At 57.9% G+C, this 20959-nt stretch overlaps 8 protein-coding genes across 8 annotated transcripts; 5 read left to right on the top strand and 3 right to left on the bottom strand.

Annotated features, from left to right (window-relative positions):
* Positions 1-804: 804 nt before the first annotated feature.
* BXZ73DRAFT_53869 (cysteine proteinase) lies at positions 805-2829 on the top strand (the record flags this gene model as incomplete). The annotated part of the gene is made up of 6 exons (XM_048021078.1): positions 805-979; positions 1091-1108; positions 1203-1442; positions 1504-1662; positions 2543-2693; positions 2766-2829. Coding segments are annotated over 6 exons (807 nt in total), but the record flags the coding sequence as incomplete, so codon positions are not given.
* A 759-nt stretch (positions 2830-3588) lies between these two features.
* On the top strand, positions 3589-4242 carry BXZ73DRAFT_105876 (high mobility group box domain-containing protein; the record flags this gene model as incomplete). Its single annotated transcript, XM_048016420.1, has 5 exons — positions 3589-3618; positions 3737-3890; positions 3964-4022; positions 4079-4141; positions 4192-4242. The coding sequence occupies 5 exons, from the start codon at positions 3589-3591 to the stop codon at positions 4240-4242; spliced, it is 357 nt and encodes a 118-aa protein (XP_047873208.1).
* An 845-nt stretch (positions 4243-5087) lies between these two features.
* BXZ73DRAFT_105875 (sure-like protein) lies at positions 5088-6326 on the bottom strand (the record flags this gene model as incomplete). The annotated part of the gene is made up of 6 exons (XM_048016419.1): positions 5088-5595; positions 5648-5684; positions 5739-5830; positions 5884-5911; positions 5973-6108; positions 6171-6326. The coding sequence occupies 6 exons, from the start codon at positions 6324-6326 to the stop codon at positions 5088-5090; spliced, it is 957 nt and encodes a 318-aa protein (XP_047873207.1).
* Positions 6327-7189: 863 nt separating this feature from the next.
* BXZ73DRAFT_81114 (uncharacterized protein) lies at positions 7190-7946 on the top strand (the record flags this gene model as incomplete). Its single annotated transcript, XM_048023434.1, has 3 exons — positions 7190-7249; positions 7303-7852; positions 7909-7946. The coding sequence occupies 3 exons, from the start codon at positions 7190-7192 to the stop codon at positions 7944-7946; spliced, it is 648 nt and encodes a 215-aa protein (XP_047873206.1).
* A 1287-nt stretch (positions 7947-9233) lies between these two features.
* Positions 9234-10025, top strand: BXZ73DRAFT_105873 (uncharacterized protein; the record flags this gene model as incomplete). Its single annotated transcript, XM_048016418.1, has 3 exons — positions 9234-9323; positions 9385-9931; positions 9988-10025. The coding sequence occupies 3 exons, from the start codon at positions 9234-9236 to the stop codon at positions 10023-10025; spliced, it is 675 nt and encodes a 224-aa protein (XP_047873205.1).
* A 667-nt stretch (positions 10026-10692) lies between these two features.
* Positions 10693-12461, bottom strand: BXZ73DRAFT_81112 (dihydrolipoyl dehydrogenase; the record flags this gene model as incomplete). Its single annotated transcript, XM_048023433.1, has 7 exons — positions 10693-10755; positions 10836-10976; positions 11037-11365; positions 11542-11919; positions 12039-12120; positions 12169-12180; positions 12237-12461. 7 exons carry the CDS (start codon positions 12459-12461, stop codon positions 10693-10695), a joined length of 1230 nt encoding a protein of 409 aa, XP_047873204.1.
* Positions 12462-17559: 5098 nt separating this feature from the next.
* BXZ73DRAFT_105870 (uncharacterized protein) lies at positions 17560-18149 on the top strand (the record flags this gene model as incomplete). Its single annotated transcript, XM_048016417.1, has 2 exons — positions 17560-17657; positions 17708-18149. 2 exons carry the CDS (start codon positions 17560-17562, stop codon positions 18147-18149), a joined length of 540 nt encoding a protein of 179 aa, XP_047873203.1.
* Positions 18150-18818: 669 nt separating this feature from the next.
* BXZ73DRAFT_105869 (uncharacterized protein) lies at positions 18819-20028 on the bottom strand (the record flags this gene model as incomplete). Its single annotated transcript, XM_048016416.1, has 5 exons — positions 18819-19067; positions 19123-19368; positions 19425-19463; positions 19514-19777; positions 19834-20028. The coding sequence occupies 5 exons, from the start codon at positions 20026-20028 to the stop codon at positions 18819-18821; spliced, it is 993 nt and encodes a 330-aa protein (XP_047873202.1).
* Between the last annotated feature and the right edge of the window lie 931 nt (positions 20029-20959).

Here is a 20959-nt window from a genome sequence, read left to right as displayed (position 1 = left end):
GTCACAACAGGAGATTAAATCTTTCATTTATCCCCAGGATATTTCAGACGCCAAGAGTGCGCCCATCACACTGGAAGCCTTAGAACTGGCCCGTGCGCCGGGTTGACATGAGATCGATTGGCACCACATTCCGCTCTTCGACCGTTATCTTGGTGCTGTTTCACTACAAGAGGATCAAACGCCCATATCTGCAGGTTCCAAATGAACTATTGTTGAAGGATCCTCCGCGCGCCCTCGGCACGGCCCGTTCCTTGTATGCTCCTTTCAAGACCGCGGCCGCCAGAAGCATCGACGAGGCTGTGTGTGTGGTCTGCGGTAGTACATAAAGCGTTTCCGGCACGACACCTGAGACACTCTCGCTCCGTCATGTCCGCACTATTTGGCGATTCTACCAACCTCCAGCCCCTTTCCGAGCCTGTCGAAGCGCCACCAGCCTTCGCGCCGGTCGCGCCGCCGCCGGCGCGGAGCTCGCCCGAAGCCCGTACGTCGGCCCGCCACCGCCACGCGAGCGACATTGACGCGTTGCTATTTGGTCGTCGCCGTTTAGCACGCATAAAAGCGGCCGATCTCCCCGATGTCGACGACTTCGAGCAGCCACAGTGGGAGACTCTTGAGCCCGACGGTGACACTTACATGACAGAAGGTATGTCGCCTGCGTTCATAGCGCCGCTCAGCCGACGGGCTTATATGTGCACTGTGCAGGAACCGCAGAAGACGGGGAGCTGAGCTCTGGATTGTTTGACCATATTGAGGTCTGTGTATCACCCTCGCATCGCGGCAGATGTTGAACGCATATATGCGCTCCAGACCTTCCCCGGAGACATCCCAGATGAAGGCCCAAATCGCCCCCTCATCGCGCCGCTCGCGCCAATGGCAACACTGCGCGCGGAGTACGAGAACGGATCGCAGGGCTTCGTGAAGCAAATCGACTGGCTCATGAGTCAGGGGTGGGTCGGCATCCGACGCACGCGTGGAGACGGTACGTCCTCCCCCTCTGCCACTCCCTGCCACACACACGATCTCGACCTCATGATCCCTCTTTTTGCTCGTCTGCTATCGCTGCGCGCTAAATATGCTCGCGCAATCTCAGGCGACTGTTTCTATCGGTGTAAGTACGGACCTCCGTCTTTTCTCGCGCGCGACGGCCGAGATATCGACGGGCCGACGAGAATAGCCGAGCTGAACGCTATCTGTTCTCCCAGCGCTCGCCTTCGCATACATCGAGAGCATCCTGAACGCCCCAGATACACTCCTCGCTGCCACGAGTGCGTTGTCGGTCCTCGAAGCGACACTTCCGCAGCTGGAGGGCGTAGGCTTCCAGAGGCTTGTCTTTGAGGACTTCTATGACGCCTTGGCAGGCCTGATCAACTCGATCATCACGCCAGTCAACGGACAGATCTTGACGATCGACAGGCTTCTGGCGGAATTCAACAACCCGGAAGGTGCGCATCCCGCTTGTATGCGAGTGTATACGCGATGATATTGACGACGGAGGTGCTGCAGTGTCAAACTCTGTGGTCGTCTATCTGAGACTGCTCACTTCCGCTGAGATCAAGACCAACGCGGAGTATACAGGCTTCCTGTTGCACCCGGAGACGGGCGAAGAGCTTGATCCCGAGAGCTTCTGCAACAACTTCGTGGAAGCTGTAGGAAAAGAAGCTGGTGAGTCTTGTCCTAGTATATGCGCTTTAGTCTTCCAAGTATCAGCACTATGCGCCGGTGTCGCGATCACGACTCGGGAATTCGTCCTCGCGATTGGTCCATCGAGTCGACTGGGATGCGGGCACCGAACGATTGTAGGATCCAGTGCTCAGGCACTCACTCTGGTCTCCATTGAGGTCCCTTGGATGTTTGACGGGTACGAGTCCATCGATGTCATCGCTGCGTTGCGAGCCTGCCACAGCGGATAACAACCTGATGGGCCTTTTGTGCTCTCCCGCGTCTTGGGCCGGGCGAATTCAAAAGGTCCATCGGTTCGTTACCGGCTGTAGCGACTGTCGTCGCGTGGACAGGGAGAGTCCGGGTTCTCGCACGCAGGGCGACTGGCGCGGGTGTGGGGCGGGCAGCGAGGCCGCCCGCGCCCACTCCTGGGTCCGAAGATGGCACTTGACACACCGGAGGGCCGATTGATGAAGGTGGCTGCGCTGTGCGAAAAAGCATCTGTCGCGCGGAGACAGCCCGCGGTAGGGCTTCGTTCATCACAGACACGGGGGAAGTTTTAGGGGGAAATAGGATGTCGCATGGGCGGCTACTGGCCTGGCTCAGCGCAGGGAGCCTGGATTGGGACCACAGGCGCGTCAGTGGCGATGTTTGAGATGCTTGGGCGTTCACTGCGTAGGTGGCGTGCTCAGTTGGTCGTGGAGTCTTCCCTGCCGGCGCGCGGGTCACCGGAAGTTCCATACAGTCCAGAAGGCATGCGCGGTGGCAGGGCAGGGTTTTGTTCGCACGTCGTTGCCTCGCCGGAATGGCCGTGCTCATTTCCAGCGTCCGCTGCGGCGGCCTGTACCGTTGGGAACGCCGAACTCTAACGCCGCGCGCACAGACCACGTACAGATGAACGCACTCGCAAGCGCGCTGAAGGTCAACGTGAACGTCGCGTACCTCGACGGGCACAACGCGAAGGGGGAAGTCAACTTTGTGCCGTTCCAGAACGCGGCTTTCACGGTCACCCATCCGGTCAACCTCCTGTACAGGTGCGCGCGAGTTGGGGTCGCTGCCGCGAGGCTCAGCGTGCTGACGACGGTGCGTTTGCGCCGCCTTATCAGGCCCGGTCATTACGACATCCTGGACAAACGGGACGCAGATCCCATGGCGTCGCTTCTTGGGTGATGCCGCGGTCGAGGACGGAAGGCGGGTCGCACGTTGCGGCATAGGGGCGCGGCTGGCGTATCACGACGCGCGGCGTGTTTGAGCTGGCACGTCGGGCAGGCAGAGGGCGGGTCTTGTGCTGTACGCTAGGAGGGTGGAACGGATATCTTGTCTTCGCGATACCTGCCCGCGCGTGACTGGCTGGAGTATGCTCAGGAACGGCGGGCGATAGCTGGGCGAAGCAGAGATGCGCCGAGACTCGGCCGAGGGGGGCGGGCAGCTACGCGGCCGTCACAGTCACGCGCGCGCCCCCGCTGGTCCGTGCGGAGCTCACGTGGGGGCCTGTCACAGGGGCTTAGGTAAGGGGGGGTGTTTAACTCTGATTCTCACAGCGGAGGCTGCGCCCCACCCAGGCAGAGCCCTCTCACCCGCCAGCCAGGCCAGCCAGCCAGCCATTTTCCTCTGCCTGCAAGCCTGCGCCTAGCGCTGCCCAGTCTCCCCCCGCCCGCGACCACCACCAGTGCCGCCACCTCCCCCCACTCTCCCTCGTCCAGAACTCATCAGAGGTGTGTAGGCCGTCGTCCTCGCCATCGTTCCCCGCCAGCGCGCGATCGATCCGACCTCGCTGTCGTCGTCGCCGACGCGCAGAGCCCAGGGGCGGCGCGTCGCGCCCAGACGCGTCCCCCGCTCGCGTCGCGGACGTGTTGACCACCCCAGCGCCCCTCCACAAAGCTTCGCGTCGTGTTGAACAACGTGCTGACGGTCTTCTTGGCCCCTCAGATGCCCAAGGAAACCACCAAGGCGACCAAGGTTCGTATATGCGCCCCTCGCCCTTCCCCTATGCCCCCTACACCCGCGCAGAGTGTCCTGGGACGCTGCGCGGGGGTGTCCGACGTGTTCAACGATGCTGACGATTTTCTTTTACCAGAAGCGCACCTCAGCGAAGGCTGAGAAGGCGCCGAGAGGCGCAAAGAAGGCTGCTAAGGGTGCCAAAGGCCCCAAGCGCGCCCTGTCCGCATACATGTTCTTCTCTCAGGACTGGCGCGACAGGATCAAGGCTGAGAACCCCGACGCCGGGTTTGGTGAGTCCAACGCTGCGGCGGTTCGGGTTCGTCGCCACGTTCAACTTGTGCTGACGCGAACGTCTTCGTCCAGGCGAAATCGGCAAGCTCCTCGGTGCGAAGTGGAAGGAGCTCGACGACGAGGAGAAGAAGGTAGGATGATTTGTTTCGTCGCGTGACAAAATAGTTCTAATGTGAACATGTGTTAGCCTTACCTCGACCAGGCTGCCAAAGACAAGGCGCGCGCCGAGGCAGAGAAGAACGACTTCGATGTACGTACCTCGGAGCATCTCTGCATGCATATACTAATACACTCCTCCAGGACAAGAAGGGTGGCAGCGGCTCCGGGGACGGGGACGACGACGACGACTAAAGCCGATACCCCACCTCCTCGCCCATGCTAGATATGCCTCTCGAGTCTCCCTGTCTTGTTCGTCGATTTGTCGTGTCTTCGCTCGCTGCTCGTATCGTATCAAAACTTTAGCACGCACCCTGAATGTGTCCCCCGCTCTCCTTCTCTATGTATTTTCTCCCTCGCTAGTCGTATAGCTTCGTCGCCGGCAACGCGTGTGCATGTCGCGTTCCGGTGGACACCACACGACCTGTAATACTAGACGAAGATGTACTTGTCCGGCTCGACTTATAACTTATCTCGGAATGCGAATGGAGATGTTTAACCCCTTGATGACGCATCGACTTGTGCTGGATGTGTGCGTGGATGCTGCGGTGGGGTGGTCGTGGTTGGGAGAGAACGGAGCGCCGGACAGATCGCAGGGCTGGGGACGCGGCCCGGGCACGCTCACTCTCATCTCTGGTCTCTTCTCGTCCACCATGACCTCACCTACAGCTCTTCCTCAACCAAGTCCCAACCTGCTTCCGACATCACGCCAATGCGCAATATCCAAACGACGCGAGTCTCATGCGATCGCTCCGACGTAGTCCAAAACTCCGAAGCTGTTTACTTTTTTTGAACATATTTCCGCCGTCAAACTGGGTGCTCTTCTATCAGTGCTTATAGAAGTCGGAAGAGGCATGCGCGTAGAGAATTCCCGTTTGAGGTGAACCTCTAAGAATCTTCCGACGCGAACGCTAACGTACAATCTGCACTACACCGCTGTCTTTCGCCCAGGTACAAGCACAGTCCCTGCGCCTCCTGCAGTGCCCACCCCGTGGTTCTGAACCCAAGGTACCAGACGCCCACCACCCCCACCTACTGGTCTACTGGTTGAAGCAAGTCAAGAGACCCGAGGGCGTCAAGCGATTCAGCACTTGCGCCTGAACCGAGGAGTTGACATCCGCCTTGTGCGTAGCGTCCATCACCGTCACGCTCGCGAAGCACCCCGCGCCGACCACCGTCGATTCGTCCGGCAGGACAGTGCTCCCGCACGTGGAGACATCGTGCGCGGTCGAGTTCTTCAAGAGGCGCGTGAAGACCCACTTGAAGTCGCTCGCGCTTGTGCAGCCACCGTTGGCGGTGCCCGACGAGGTGAACGTCGTCGCGCCGTAGTTGACGTTCACGATCATTCCGGAGGGGATGATGGGGCGCGCGGAGGGGCCAAGGAGAGTTTGGGTGAAGTTGGTGGTGAGTGCGGCGTATATCTGCGCGGACTTGGACGACTGGGAGTTCGGCGAGGATTGGAGAGTGGTGAAGGAGACCTGCGACGCGGTCTTGGCGGAGAAGGCCACTGCGGGGAAGCCTTCCTTGGCGGCTTCGCAGGCGGCACCGCTGTGTGGGTGTCAGCGGCGCCGGGCAAGACGAGCGGGCATCGAGGACTCACACGGTGCCAGAGTTCGCAGTCACTGTGCCGAGGTTGTCTGAAGAGAAATAGGTGAGTGCATGCGTCCGTGTGCGGTCGTTGAAGTTCTCACTTCCAACATTAGGACCACTGACAATAAAGTCAGGCGCAGAGCCGAATATCTTCGGCGCGAGGGTCTGGATCCCGAAGCGCACCGAGTCCACCCTGTGAACAGAGTGGGTGAACTCCGGGTCGGAGATCCGCAACAATCGGCTCACGGGAAGGAGTTGACGTAGTTCAACCTCGCTGCAGAAGCACCACACCTAAAGTCAATCACTGCGGCTTCCATGTTGCGGTGTGTACATACCATTGCTCGGATCACTTCCCTCCGCCGGAGAGCCCGTCGCGCAAGTGTTAAACTCGCACGGCTGGCTCAGCGGTGTGGGCGTCGCGCTTGATGATCCAGTCCCCGACTCATTTTCCGCGGGCGCGGAGAGGAGGACCTATTCACGGATCACGCGGGTGAGAGTCAGTGACGTCGGTTAGAGCGCTGGCTCTCACTCACGTTGAAACCCGCCGAGGTGAGGGAGTCAAACTGCGCGCGGACCTGCGCGACCGCCCACCCGTCATCGTTGGTCAGCACGACCTTGGTCTGCGCCGCCGCGGTCGAGATCAGCACTGCGAGTGCCGCGCCGCGGAGGAAGCTCGTCCAGTACTGCATGAGGTCCTGTTCTTGGATGTTTGGAGATCGTTTGCGAAGTGCGCGACACGTGGAACAAAGGCGTTGGTCGCGACTGACTAGGGGTTGGACGCCGATCAGACATCCCGCCCCTCGCTTTTAAACCGAAGTGGGGAAGAGACGGCGCAGGTGGCTTGCTTCGCACGTTCGTGCTCGGAAGGCTTGGCCGCCAAAAACACCATGCGTGCGTCGACGCGGTGAGAGCGCAAGGATTCGTCTGGAACACGGGACGCCCGAGGACAGAGCAGGGGTGCAAAAGAAGCAGGCCGGCGTAGGGCGTGTCATGCGGCTCAAACTCAGCCGCTCGTCTCCGCTGACGTTTTGCGCCGAAGGACCGAGGCACGTTTATCTGCCGTTCCTGGGGATGCGCGGCCATAGGACGGAGCGAGGTGCGTGCTTGCTGTGGCATGCGGATGAGGCTGGCGAATACTAATTGGGGACCAGCCCGTACGGTGCTATATATAATGAGGAAAGCTAGCAGGACTGGTGGAAAGACGCTCTATAGTACAGGTGCACAATCATGTACTTTCACATTGCTAAAGCACACGGCGACTGATGTCTATTCGCACAAGCGTTGTCCTCGCCTCAGTCAAACTAGTGATACCAGGTAATATAAGGCTGAGGCCTGAGGACCGAGCGATGAGCAGTATTCTAAACGGCAGATTCGGAGCCTGCAGACCAGGCTCATTGTCACCACGTGGTAACACCAGCTGCCACGTATACAGGAAGGCGCACCGAAGCGATGCAGCTTACCATCCCTTGCCCAGCATCCGCTTGAGTCGTGCCTATAGCTTCGCATTTGGATTGTATCACAAATGTCGAACAGATCGTTCTCACCTCTCTTCATGCAACCCCATATCCCCTTCGCCCCGGCGGACGGCCTTGCGTACAAGGGTACGGAAGAGGTGCGTACTACCGTCTTTCGGTGTTGTGCACTTACTCACATTGATTTGAATAGGAGGATGAACATATCTATGCCATGCAACCGTTGAAGGACAGCGAATTCAATCCGATCCTCCGCCATCCTAGTACCGACGTCATGTACAGACCCCCGATGTTTCGATACGCCTGGATCATAGACGACGACCATCTGAAGCGCACCATGTCAGAGAAGTTCCCAAAGTTTATTACATTGGTCGACCGTCCTTCCCAGGACAAACCCACTCTTCCGCCAGAGTACTACAATTACTTCGAATTCAGCGAGAACCCGAGTCCGAAGACAAAGATCGGCAGTTTCACTCTTACACTCCAAGACGGCGGGCTCATCGAGGGCTTGGTTGAATCCACCAAGCTGCCTAGTGACTATGTGGATCACCTCGAATACGTACTCCTAGTCGACAAGAATGGAAGTGCGATACAGGGGATGCAGATAGGGTCCAACTACCAGGACGTGATCCCACCGGAATACGCCCTCAAACTGCGGGAACTGCTTGAGGTGGGCGACGAGGACCCGATGTGGTACATCGATATAACGCAGCGGTATTGGCGGCGTATCAGGTCGCTTCCAGGTGGGTGTCTTTGCTTTCGTCGTTCATATCTTTTATTCAATGAGATCGACATTCAGGTCTCCCTAACAAGAAGATCGTTTACCCCTCCGACTAATGATGTAGTCGCTGTCACGCCGGTGCTGTATTATGTCTCCTCGCTCTGGCATCTAATAATGTAGCTAGAACCAGTCTTCACTTCCTTGGCGACATTTCCTTGCCCACTCATCACTGGGCGGCTGTATTCGCAACACGCACCTCGTCGTTAGAGGTATCGGGCACCCGCATGGTGTCGAGACCGTCGCACAATGAGAGTCGCAAACACGACGCGTCCAAGCACGGTTGGCTCTGCACAACGTTCGATCGGCTTCCAGCACAGAGTGCGTCTGACCCGCTCGCTAGCTTGATAGACATGCCCATGGCTGAGCGGCACCAGCCAACGCGATCTATTCGACAGTGGAGTCTGGTCGCGCGCGACACTGCAGTGAGTTCATACAACACGGTTATTGATGGACCATCAACGCGCAGGGTCGGGACCGCAGTCCGACTGCTACACTTCGGTTTCGTCGAAGCGTCGAAGTGAGATCATACGCGCAACTGAACATACCAAAACCGCGTGTATTAGCTCAGTGTCTACAACATAAAGGCACAGCGAACCAGTGGGGAGCCTGAAGTAGAAAATTTTCGGCACGTCTACCTGCTCGAAGATTGCTCCCGGCTTCTCTACCCAGTGCTTGAACGCGATGGGGAGGACGCGGGTGCTTTTGAACTGGTAGACGGAGCGTCCACCTATGAGTGCAACAACAGATTGCTTCGACAAGTGGGCCATGTATCAGCCTGCCACCTGATGAAGCCTGAACTCCTGTCAGATTGGGCGGCAAATCGAATGCATACTGCAACGCACCTGCCACCCCGAAGAACACTCGCATCCTACGCAATGCCTGTGCCCGCCCTCCAACATCTTGAGCATAGCGGCCATCCGCTTTTCACTGTAGACACGCTCGTCCTCGATGGTGAGAAGCTCCTCCTGGAACGTGCGTCAATCTTGAAGATCCGGTGTTAGAGCCTATTCTCGTATATGTTTAACGCCAAAGACTCCTCAGGACCCGGGGTTGAATCCTTCGCAGCGGACGTGTTAGTGGCGAATGTGGCCGAAAGACTCGGCGCATCCGTGGACTTGAGCTAGACCACATCGGCGGCGGTTGGAGATGGAGGCGTGTGGGGGTGATGACATTGCTAGAGTCGACTTGACCTGAGCCGGGTAGATGGAAGTGCAGCGAGAGGTTGTGAGCGGCCAGAGGAGACAAGTCAGAAGCCCGAGGGCGACGCGGGCCGGGCCGCTGAGGGCCGCCACTGGGCTCTCGTTGTGACAGCTCCGAGTACACTTGAACTCGTACAAGGCCAAATGTCGAACAAATCGTTTTCGCCTCTCTTCATACAACCCCATATCCCCTTCGCTCCGGCGGACGGCCTTGCGTACGAGGGTACAGAAGAGGTGTGTACTAGTGTCTTTCGTGTTTGTATACATATAGTCATGCATTGACTTGTTACGTTAGGAGGAAGCACGTATCTATGCTATGCAACCGCTGAAAGACAACGACTTCATTCCGCTCCTCCGCTATCCTAACAACCTCACTGTGTACAGACCTCCGATGTTTCGCTACGCCTGGATCATCGACGACGACCATCTGAAGCGCATCATATCTGAGAAGTTCCCAAAGATCATTACATTGGTCGACCGACCTTCCGACAAACCAAAATTGTCGCCGAACTACTACAACTATTTCGAATTCCCTGGGAACCCCAGTCCGAACACGAAGATCGGTAGTCTCAATCTCACGCTCAGAAACGACAAGCTCATCAAGGCCCTCGTGGATCTTACCGAGCTGCCTAGCGACTATGCGGACCACCTCGAATACGTACTCCTAGTCGACAAGGATGGCAGTGCGATATGGGGGATACAGATCGGGTCCAACTACCAGGGCGTGATCCCACCGGAACACATCCTCAAACTTCGGGAAGTGCTTGAGATGGGTGACCAGGATCCGATGTGGTACATCGATATAGTGCAGCGGTATTGGCGGCGTATCAGGTCGCTCCCGGGTGGGTGTCGTTGCTTTCGTCGTTCATATGGTTTGCTCAATGAGATCGACATTCAGGTGTCCCTAATGAGAAGATCGTCTACCCCTCCGACTAATGAGCCAGTCACGCCTTGTGTGTACAGCATCGCCGCCCTGTTCTCTTCCACGTGTCCGAGCTGTCAGTGGGCCTTGGCCTTCTGACATGCTCGGAGATTGATTCCTGTGCCAATCGGACTGTAATATTATTTTTCGTTGCGAGTCAAGTCCATTCAACTCGCCCTTCAGTCGTGGGTTTCAGTATGAAATACGTACTAGTGGCGGTCCCTGGCACACATACTGCTCGAATGGGCGCGTCGCTTGCATGTTCACCTTGCCGACCACAAGTATGTTGCTGCTTCGGGGCAGATTGACATAACTACCTTCAGTGTTCGGCGTGCTCAGCGACCACCCCCACCACCTCCACACCATGATCGAACACTGACCCTGCCGCTGCACGCAGTGTCCGGCGTCCCTCGTAGTACGTACGCAACCACGACCTGCCACCTGACGCCGCACACGAGTTCTAGATGCCAACTTGAAGGCATGGCGCTCCGCGGGGTACAACAAGATTTTCTCGCGACCCATCCCTCATAGCAAACTCCAGACGAGGGACTGGAAGGGTAGAGTACTTCGAGCAAGGAACTGAGACAGGCGAGACGCTGCTTGAGCGTGCAGACACGTCTGGTGAATAGTATTTGAATAGCGTGGATTCGCGATCCTAACACCAACGAAGGACAACCCCGATCAGAAGTGGGCGCCTGTCGTATGCCGCCATCGCCGTCTCATGAAGGCCGCCGAGGACATGGGCTGCAGGACAACATATCAGCAGTCAGCCTCTTCCCGTCCCGCACCGTACCGCAAGAAAACAGGAGAATATCTAGACTCACGTGAGCGTGCGTCGTCCGCGCGACGTCGTCCGCATTCGCACCGTACTGGGGCGTGAGCACGCCCTCCACAATCATCTCGCCCGCGTTGGGGCCAATGACACGAACATCCAGAATCCAGCCCGTCCCCGCCTTGGTGATGAACTTGACGATGCTTTCGGTTCGTCTTCACACGCGGGTTCCCGGCGAAGGGAACTTGCCGACCTTGTAGTACTTGACACCGTCCGCCTTGAGCTCCTTCTCGGTCTTGCCCACCCACACGACCGCGTCGTAATTGGCGTGCCCGTGGCCCTTGGGGATGTGCTCGACGGCGGCGATGCCCTCCCCGACCTCGCGCACGAGCATGGGCCCAAAGGTGACGTCACCAATGCAGCGGATGCTCTCGACGGAGGTGCTGAGCTGGCCATCGATCACGACGCGACCCTTCCTGTCGACTTCGACACCGTGGGCGTCGAGATTAGGTCCTTCGGTGTACGGGCGGCGACCGACGGAGACAAGGACGACGTCCGCTGCGAAGGAGGGGAGGATGTGCACTGCGAACACGCAAGACAGAATATTGGCGACGTACCTCTTCCTCCCTGCTACCCTTCGCGCTTCTCAGCGGACAGAATCTGTTCGACATGAACTTGGGACCTTGTGCTAGAAGTGAGCACGAGTAAAAGGGTCAGAGTAAGAGAGACGTACGCAATCTCCTCGTCGATACCCGCACCGTTGATACCACCAAGGAACTCGACACCAGTGATCTGCGCACCCAGACGCTCCCCAGACCAATGATACCACCGCCAATGACGACTGTCTTCCTGGGGACGTCCTTGAGGAGAGCACGCCAGCAAAAGAGACAATCTGCTTCTCGTCGATGGTGATGACGCTGCCGGGGGAAGGTGCGACCTTGGAATTAGTGGCAATGATGATGTTCTTGCCCTCGCCCCCTCGTTGAGCGTGGCGGCGATCTTCGTGGTGGAGACGAACGAGCCGGCACCCTTGATGTAGTCGACCTTGTTTTGCTTGGAAAGGGTCTTGGTACCCTTCACTAAGCCAGTGACCGCTCGCATGAGCATGAAAGAAAGAAAGAGGTCGACCTCGGGAACTTGACAGGATATCATGGCGAATCATTGGGAGGGGGATATGCAAAAGCCGCGCCAAACGACACTCACTGTAATTCCGAACCGCTTCATGTGTGCTGGGCCCGGTGGCACATGCGCGAACCGTTGAGTATCACTTTTGAGGGAATGCAGCCCGCGTTGAGGCACGTTCTACTGAAGGCGCCGCGCTTCGCAATGCAGGCCGTCTACGGAGATGTTGAACAAGGCAGGCCATGCAGATACAAATGACGCACCCGGAAACCAAGCTGCACGGCGTTCGCGTTGGTTGCGTCCAATGAGCCCAAAAACAAACGCTGCTCACCGCCACCGATGGCAATGGAATTGTAAGGCTCCGGGGGTGTAACGAGCCCGCGCTGCTTCTGCTGGCGACCGGCCAGGGTACTGGTGGACTGGCGAAGGAGACCTTCTGGACCTGGAGCATGACGTTCGGAGGAGGAGGAGGACCCCTGCGCAGACGCCCATCGGCGCACACCCCCGCGTTCCGCGTTGGGCCTGGGCCTGGGCCACTGACGATCATTCTTGACATGGTCTACGATCAGACTCCTGCTGCGTTCCCTCCCTCCGAGGAGGAGTGTGAAGCTCTCTCGCAGAAATATGCGTCGTACTCCAAGATTTACAACGAGGACGGCCTAGTCAACTGTTGAAGATACGCGCGGAAGCGCCGGCTACGATTAGATTAGATTACGCTATGCGTTCGGATGATACCTTTGTAGTTCCTTATCTCTTAGTTCAGTCTATCACGCCTTACGATACTCTTAGGTCTTTGTTATTGTCATGTACTATTTACAGCGCGCGCGCATACAGCGCTAATTAAGCTTCGTTTTCCCTTCCCCGAACCTGCGCGAACTTCTACAGGTTATGAGCCCTGCTTCGTTCTAAAGCAGTATCCACTCAGCCTCTTGTACACACCTTAGCTTGACATCTCCACTCACTATGACTTCCAACACCGACAAGATCAACTCGTTGCTCCGGGCGAAGATTGAGCCACTCTCGGGATCGAGCGACTATCCCCGGTGGCGTCGGCAATTCTCAGGGCTTCTCAAACTCGCGAAGATCTCGGACATCGTCCTCGGTCACGAGACGCGCCCGAAGCTAGCCGACGACAGGAGCAACAGAGCCGACGTCGAAGCCTGGGAAGACAAAGACCTCGCGGCGCTTGTCGGTATGCAACTCAAGCTCGGGACGGCGGCCGCGGCGCTTGTATCGGACGCGGATACGAGCCACGACGCCTGGATGAAATTGGAGAAGAACTATCAAGTACGCGGCGTGGGACGCATCATCGAGATCAAGAGGAAGATGATGAACTCACAATACTCTGATGGGGAGGACGTGGACGAGTGGGTGCAGAGGATGGGTGTGTGGCGGTCGGAGTTAGCGGACATGAACCGGACGATCTCAAACGATGAGTTCTCACTTCTGCTTCTCTGCGCACTCCCGGAGTCTTGGCGCGGCTTCACGAGCTCGATTCAAGAGAGCGCGCTCCAAGACCCGGACACCATCATCGGATCAATACGCGATCACGGAGCGCGCACTCACGCAACCGAGGCCGCGTTCCTGGCGAAGCAAGGTGGGACCGGCGGGAAGCGGAGCGGCGGGCCGCCGCACTGCTGGAAGTGTGGGAAGGTCGGGGTGCAGAGGGATTGCCCGAACCATCGTCCGTGGGGCGGTGGCAAAGGGAAAGAAAGGGAGACGGGAAAGGATGAGAAGGCGTTGACGGCGAAGGAGAAGAAAGGGAAGGCGGAGGAGAGTTCGGACGATGAAGGATACGCCTACGCTCTCATCGAGACGGGCGCCACGATCAACGAGGTCGCGCTTACCGCTATGAGCGCCGGCGCATGGATCGCGGACACCGGCACCACATCGCACGTCGCACGCGAACGGCGCCTCTTCACCACCTACTCACCCGTCACTGGCAAGTACCTCCAAGGCGCCGGAACCACCCCCATCCTCGGTCGCGGAACCATACGTTTCACTTACAAGCACGACGGGAAGACTACCACCGTCGACCTGCTTGACGTCATCCACGCACCCGGCATTCCGCACAATCTCATCTCGATCGGTCGCGTCGAAGCGGCCGGACACACGGTTCAACTAGCCGGCGGGGAGATCAAATTCCTCAACCGGAAGGGGCGCGCTTACGCCTCTGGACGCCGCGGGGGCGGCTACCTTTACGAAATGGACGGAGCGCCGGAGATTCCGGAGGTATCGTACCCGGGCGCTGTTTCCAGACCTATCCGCAAACGAACTTACGACGAATGGCACGCCATACTAGGGCACCCGGGCTTGAAGGTCGTGGACACGATGATGCGGAAGGAACTGGTGGACGGACTGGTGGTGGACAAGGGGACGCCCGCGCAGGAGCAGTGCGAAGCGTGCGTACAGGGGAAGCAGACGGTGGCACCATATCCGGCGGCGTCGGAGACGGAGGTGGGAGTGATCGGGGAGTTGATCGTGCTGGACACGTGGGGACCGGCCCGGACGGAGGGGATAGGACACGAGCGCTACGCATGGGTGTTCACCGACGTGCACTCGCGTATGTCGGAAGCGGCTTTCGGGAAGGAGAAGTCTGAAATCAAATCACATTTCCACGAATACCGCATGCGCCTGCAAACTCTCCACGGCGTCACCATCAAACGCGTCCGCTTCGACAACGCGAAGGAGTTCCTCGGGGGAGAGTTCGGCGCTTACCTCAAGGAACACGGCATCACGATCGAGACTACCGCACCCGAGTCTTCTGGCCAGAACGGGATTGCCGAGCGCGTCTTCCGGACCACCTTGGAGCGGTCGCGCGCCATGCGCATCGCTGCCGATCTACCCAAGTTCCTATGGCCACAAGCCTTCGCACATGCCATCTTCCTGAAGAACATCCTCCCGACTCGCGCACTCAAGGACAAAACACCCTACCAAGTGTGGCACAAGCGGAAGCCCGACGTCTCCGAACTCCACGCCTGGGGTGCCGAGTGCTGGGTGCTCACGTCAGCAACGAAGCGATCAAAGCTTGATCCGAAATCGGAACCGATGCGCTTCGTTGGGATGGCTCCGGGGAGCAAAGCCTGGCTATACTGGGACAGGCACGCGCGGCGGATCGGAAAGTCACGCAACTTGGTCTTTCGCGTACGGAAGCCCACTCCGCCCGCGGACGAGGACGAGGACGTATGGGAGTACATGGAGTACTTCGCCCAGCCGCTCGAGGGGGAGGATGTGGAGTCTGGCGAGCGTCAGGACGAAGAAGAAGGGGGAGAACCCCGAGGAGACGCGGACCGGACACCCGCACCCGAACTCGCGATCGCGCCCGCGCCTGAACTCGCGCCCGCGCCTGCGCCTGCGCCCGCGACCGCGCCTGCGCCCGCACCTGCGCTCGCGCCCACGCTCGCGCCCGCGCCCGTACCGGAGGTCCCGCGTCGCGCGTCGCGATTGGCAGGCAAGCCACGCCTAGACTACAAGGCACTTGCGCACAACGGCGAACGCGTCCCCATCACCGACGAAGCACTCATCACGTGCTTACTCTCACTCTTCGGCGTTGAAGGGGGAGCGGGGAACGTCATCGAGCCGCGCAACTTGAAGGAGGCGCGCGCACAACCGGAGTGGCCAGAATGGAGGCGCGCGATGGAGAGCGAGCTCGCGCAACTCATCAGACTTGGGGTCTTCGAGATGGTGCAGCTACCGGAAGGGCGGAGGACAATAGGATGCCGCTGGGTCTATCGCCTGAAGGTCAACGCGGAGGGCATCATCCTTCGATTCAAGGCACGGCTGGTCGCGCTCGGGTACAGCCAAATCTTCGGGCTGGACTTCTTCGACACATACGCGCCAGTCGTGCGAATGGATGCACTTCGGGCCTTGATCGCGATCGCAGTGCACAAGCGACTCATCATTCGGCAATTCGACGTCGTCGGCGCTTACCTCAATGCCGACCTCCAGGAGGAGATCTACATGTGCCAGCCCCCGGACTTTGAGGACGGGACCACGAACGTGCTCAGCTTGAAGAAGCTACTCTACGGACTCAAGCAAGCCGCCAATGTCTGGAACATACACATCGACGGGGCACTCGTACAGGACATGAAGTTTATTCGCACTGAACCGGATCAGTGCGTCTATGTCCGGCCCGGCGGCGAGCACGGCATCGGACTGCACGTGGACGACATGGTGGCTGTGGCTCCGAACGAGGCGGAGATGGACGCGATCAAAGAAGGTCTCGAGCGTCACTACGAGATCACGGATCTAGGCGAGCCGCGTCTACTCCTTGGACTTGAAATCTCGCGCCCTATCGGATCACCTGACGACCTCACGCTGCGACAGACGAACTACCTACGTCGCGCGCTTGAAGCACACCACATGTCAGAGTGTACACCGGTGAAGACGCCGATGGACCCGAACGTCAAGCTCCTGAAGACGAGCGAGGATGAGGAGGTGACCCCCGCACAAGTCCATGAGTACCAATCAGCGATCGGTACCTTGATGTACGCGGCACTCGGCACGCGACCGGATCTCGCGTACGCCGTACAGGCGCTGTCCCAATTCTGCTCGCGCCCCGGCCCAGTGCATTGGACGGCCCTCAAGCACGTCTTCCGCTACATCAAGGGGACACTCGACTACGGTATCACTTACCACGCGCAGGGGGAGCTGGTAACGAAAGTGGCGTACCAGCACTTGCGCCTCGAAGGGTACACTGACGCGGACTGGGGCGCTAATCCGGTGGACCGGCGATCAATCTCCGGATACGCGTTTCTGATCGCCGGTGGACTTGTCGCGTGGAGCTCGAAGAAGCAAGCGGTAGTAGCGCTATCGTCGACGGAGGCGGAGTACATGGCGGTGTCGTACTGCGCGCGACACACGATCTGGATGCGCGCACTTCTCGCGGCGCTGTATCTGAAGCAGGAGGACGCGACGGACCTCAATGCGGACAATCTCTCAGCCATCGCGCTCTCCAAGAACAACGTGCATCACGCGCGTACCAAGCATATCGACATCCGGCATCACTTTATTCGCGAATGCGTAGAAGCCGGTACTATCAAACTGAAGCACGTACCTACGGAGGACAATGTCGCGGACATGTTCACGAAGCCGCTTCCACGCGACCGCTTCCACATGCTGCGGCGGCAACTCGGGATCCTCTCAGACGCCGAGTTGAGGGGGAGTGTTGAAGATACGCGCGGAAGCGCCGGCTACGATTAGATTAGATTACGCTATGCGTTCGGATGATACCTTTGTAGTTCCTTATCTCTTAGTTCAGTCTATCACGCCTTACGATACTCTTAGGTCTTTGTTATTGTCATGTACTATTTACAGCGCGCGCGCATACAGCGCTAATTAAGCTTCGTTTTCCCTTCCCCGAACCTGCGCGAACTTCTACATCAACAAAAAGGATCCTATCGGGAGACAGCAGGCGAGGGACGAGCTCTACGCAACCCGAGCTGAACCCGACTTGGGCCCAGTCCAGCTCGTGGGGGGGCCAGACGGAGACCCGGACAGGTACCTTGCCCTCGTCGACGCCGATATCGCGAGGCTGACGGCCAAAGGAGCGGCCATGACCACTGCAGAGTGTGTACATTTCACTATCAAACTCGTTGATTCCGTATGTTCGTCGTTGACGCACGTCCAGCCGTGTGCTCCGCTGGCACATCGCCATGTCCGCGATCATGGTTTTTCTTGAGTTCAAGCTCGTCATTCCCTACTGTCGTTTCGATGGAGTAGTCGCCAAGATAACGACGCGAGGGCATAGAATGTAAGTGTCTCCTGCCTGACGAGGTACTGCGTACTGTTGACACATCGCAGCTCGACTGAATGGGTTCGAGCAAACCGCGAACGGATCCTGTCCGGCGACTGGCCCCCGCCACCAGACGAACGTGCCGCGCCACACCTTCCTCCACAGACCCCGCCCAGCCCACAACGCATGCTCAGCTGTACTCCACCGTCGAGTTCTCCCCCTCAGCCGGTCGCCATGCACCCACCGTCTCCGCTCACATCCAAAGAGGTCAAGGATCTCGTCAAGCGGCCGTCGCCTTTGATCGACATGCGGTTCGAATGTCATGACGAAACTGCCGGTGGCGTCTGGAAGCTGCAGTCGTTCACTCAGACCTCGGGCCGTCCGACCGAGTTCTGGATCAAGTACGACGACTGCAATGGCGTTATTCCCATGGACACAGATGCCATGACGTGGCTCCTGGCCGAGAGCTTGGTAGTAGAGGGGCTGGATGAGTACAGGTCTGATGATTAGGTGTTGCTCAGGCGTTCCCCGGCTGTGGTTGGAACGTCTTCTCTCTCTCGCCATATTGGAACATACTGGCCCTGCCAGCACCTTGAAGTACATAAGTACATATATTAATGTGACCTCGTCGCCGACGATTATGGACGCCAGGAAACACATCTCTTCCATTCAGCTCCCCCGACACCAGGTCTTCCTTTTCGTGGTCACGTCCGCCGCGCGCGCGGGAGACGGCCGCATGCAGGGCTTGCAAGAGCTCTATGAGCTCGTCCAAATGCTTGGTGTTCTAAGCAGCATCCACTTCGGCCACCCTCCCCGGGACACTCGCACTCGCCCTCGCACCCTCACCAGAGCCCAGACATCGGGACGGCGGCATACCCGTGTCTCGTCCCCGGTTCCCCGAAGACCTTCCATCCTCTCTACTCTAATAGCGGATTCTGGTTACCAGCCCGCAGTGATAATGAGGAGAGCTGGCGGGACTCGTGGAAAGGCGCTGTATGGTACAACTCCCGGACGAATGTACAATTGGCATATACTTTCACATCTTTTCGTCATGACGTCGACGGCTGGAATCTATTTCTACGTTTCACATGGCGTTTCGAACCATCAATACTTATGACAAAGTGAAGCAGGTACGAAATCAAGCCCGCGATGAGCACAGGGTATCATAGCCACGGGTGACTACACCTTGGCATTCAGCGACCACCACCGTCGATAGAACAGCCGACCCCATACTCCGCCGAAGGAGGTCCAGAATGAACCGACGGATTCGTAAACTCCAACGCATATACGCATGAGCGTCAGCACTTGGTGCGCTTGTCTCGCGGTCGGGCGACAACGACAAACGCCTGCGCACCCGCGCTCTTCGCCGATGATCCATTGCACGTAGCGTCTTAACAACCAGGGTGGAGTATGGTGAAGGTATCTCGACTGGGACTTCTGTCAACGACAACCCAAATCGAAGCACCATCCTGGCAGTACGTACTGAAATCGTCCATTGGAGGAGCCATCCTAGGCAGTAAACATCCCATGAGTAAGGGTCGAGATGTGTGATTCCCCTCGGTTTCTTAATGGCCGAGGGCGGAAGTTCGATGGCAGGCTGGACGCCCGGACCCAACTCCAACCGCTGCGAGAACTCGAAGTCTATCGGGTACGGATATTCTGCCTTGACTTCCTTCCCGAAGAAGGTGTTCGTCTCGGGGGCCCACACCATATTGGAATCCGAGAGATCCTGACATCAGTGTGAGCAAGTACTGTTGTTGATGTGCGCGTTTGTCGCAGACTAACCAGATGAACGACATGACGGCTGTGCAAATACGCAATAATCTACGCAATCAGCTCGGCTGTCAGGGGAGTTATGACACAACGTAGTGTACCTTGATTATGCGGGAAAGGGCCGTCAAATAATGGCTCAACGGTCGCTTTCGATACGACCAATACTCCCAGTTGCCGGCCTCTGGAGTAACGAGGAAGGGCTTCTCACCAACGAGCTTGACGCATGGCAGGATGTAGTTGGAGGAGGCGGGATCTTGTTGTAAGTATTCGTAGATATCTGCTTCCCGAGATACAATGCTGTCTCGGGGGAGCTTGACATAATAACAGCACCCTGAATGTATGTGTTCGAAGAGAAAGACTCGATGCTGAAATGGAGGTGTTATTAGCAAGGTATACTGCGAAGAGCTGACCACAGACTTACCTTTCGTCTGTGAAACCGGAAGACCATGTCATCGTTCTTAAGTTCAGGATGATCCGAGACCCATCGGGGCGGCGCTTCTCCATCCGCGATGCGCTCGTCATAGTCGGGGCCATCCAGGTTGATCACAGTGTCAAGCGTTTTCCATGGACGAAGAATGAGGTGTGTGCAGGAAAGAAGGCGTGGCTCTGCTGGCATCGGACCGGCACGGCAGGGATCCCGGCCGCGGACGAGCCCACGCCGTAGCGTCGATGACTGAGGGCCTGGTCGGCTGTCCGTGGGATGGGCTGGGTTCCCCGCCAAAATGATCCCACAGCACGATGGGCTGTGGGCTCGCGATAGACGCCCCTCGAGCCCATCCCGTCGTGGGCTCGGAGGTCTCCGGGCCGCGGGCGGATGGGTATCCTGATGGGCGCTTTGCCCGTCACGCTGTCGGAGCCACCCCGGTGCTCACTTCTCATTGCTCACTGCTTGCTCCCTTCCTCTCCCTCTGTTCTCAGTCTTTACATGTTATTTTCACTATGTCCTTGACTCGTCTGCTCCCCTCCCTCCCACTGCTACTCAAGCCACCTGATTATTGCTTAGATAAGTTAGATATGCTTGATAACTCTCCCATGTTGCCTCCCCAATCCTCTAGGCTCTCTCTGTTAGCTGCCCTCTGCCACTCTGCCGTGATCTTGAACTGTGTACAAAAAGCGTACTACGTGAGGTGGGTTCAGGATGGCGAACGGCAGCTAGCTACACTGTAATGAATATTCTGTGAGATTCAGGGTCATACAGTGACGGTCAAAAGTAATGCACACCCTGGCTCTGGCGTCTAGTGCGCTTCATGGCGGGCTCGAATCTCGTCCGTTTGAGACGATTTCTGTATGTACGGGTAGATATTCTGAATGCGAACCTGTGGGTACTTGTTTGAGAAGATTCGGACTAGTATTGAGCGAGATAGGAGGCAAACTCTGTGAGCCACCCTGTCACAGCTGTCACAACTGTGGGCAGGGGGCGACAATGCATGTCTGTAGAAGCAGAACAGCAGAGAGTTGAGAGCTGCGATTTATTTGAGGCTTATTAGGAGTCTGAATGATGCTCTGTGTATGAATTTCAGGCTGCAGAAACTTCTGGTTGGGTCATG

Source organism: Epithele typhae (genome assembly GCF_022376455.1).
Source record: "Epithele typhae strain CBS 203.58 chromosome Unknown BXZ73scaffold_73, whole genome shotgun sequence".
Classification (NCBI taxonomy): domain Eukaryota; kingdom Fungi; phylum Basidiomycota; class Agaricomycetes; order Polyporales; family Epitheliaceae; genus Epithele; species Epithele typhae.
This window is presented reverse-complemented; position numbering and strand designations above follow the sequence as displayed.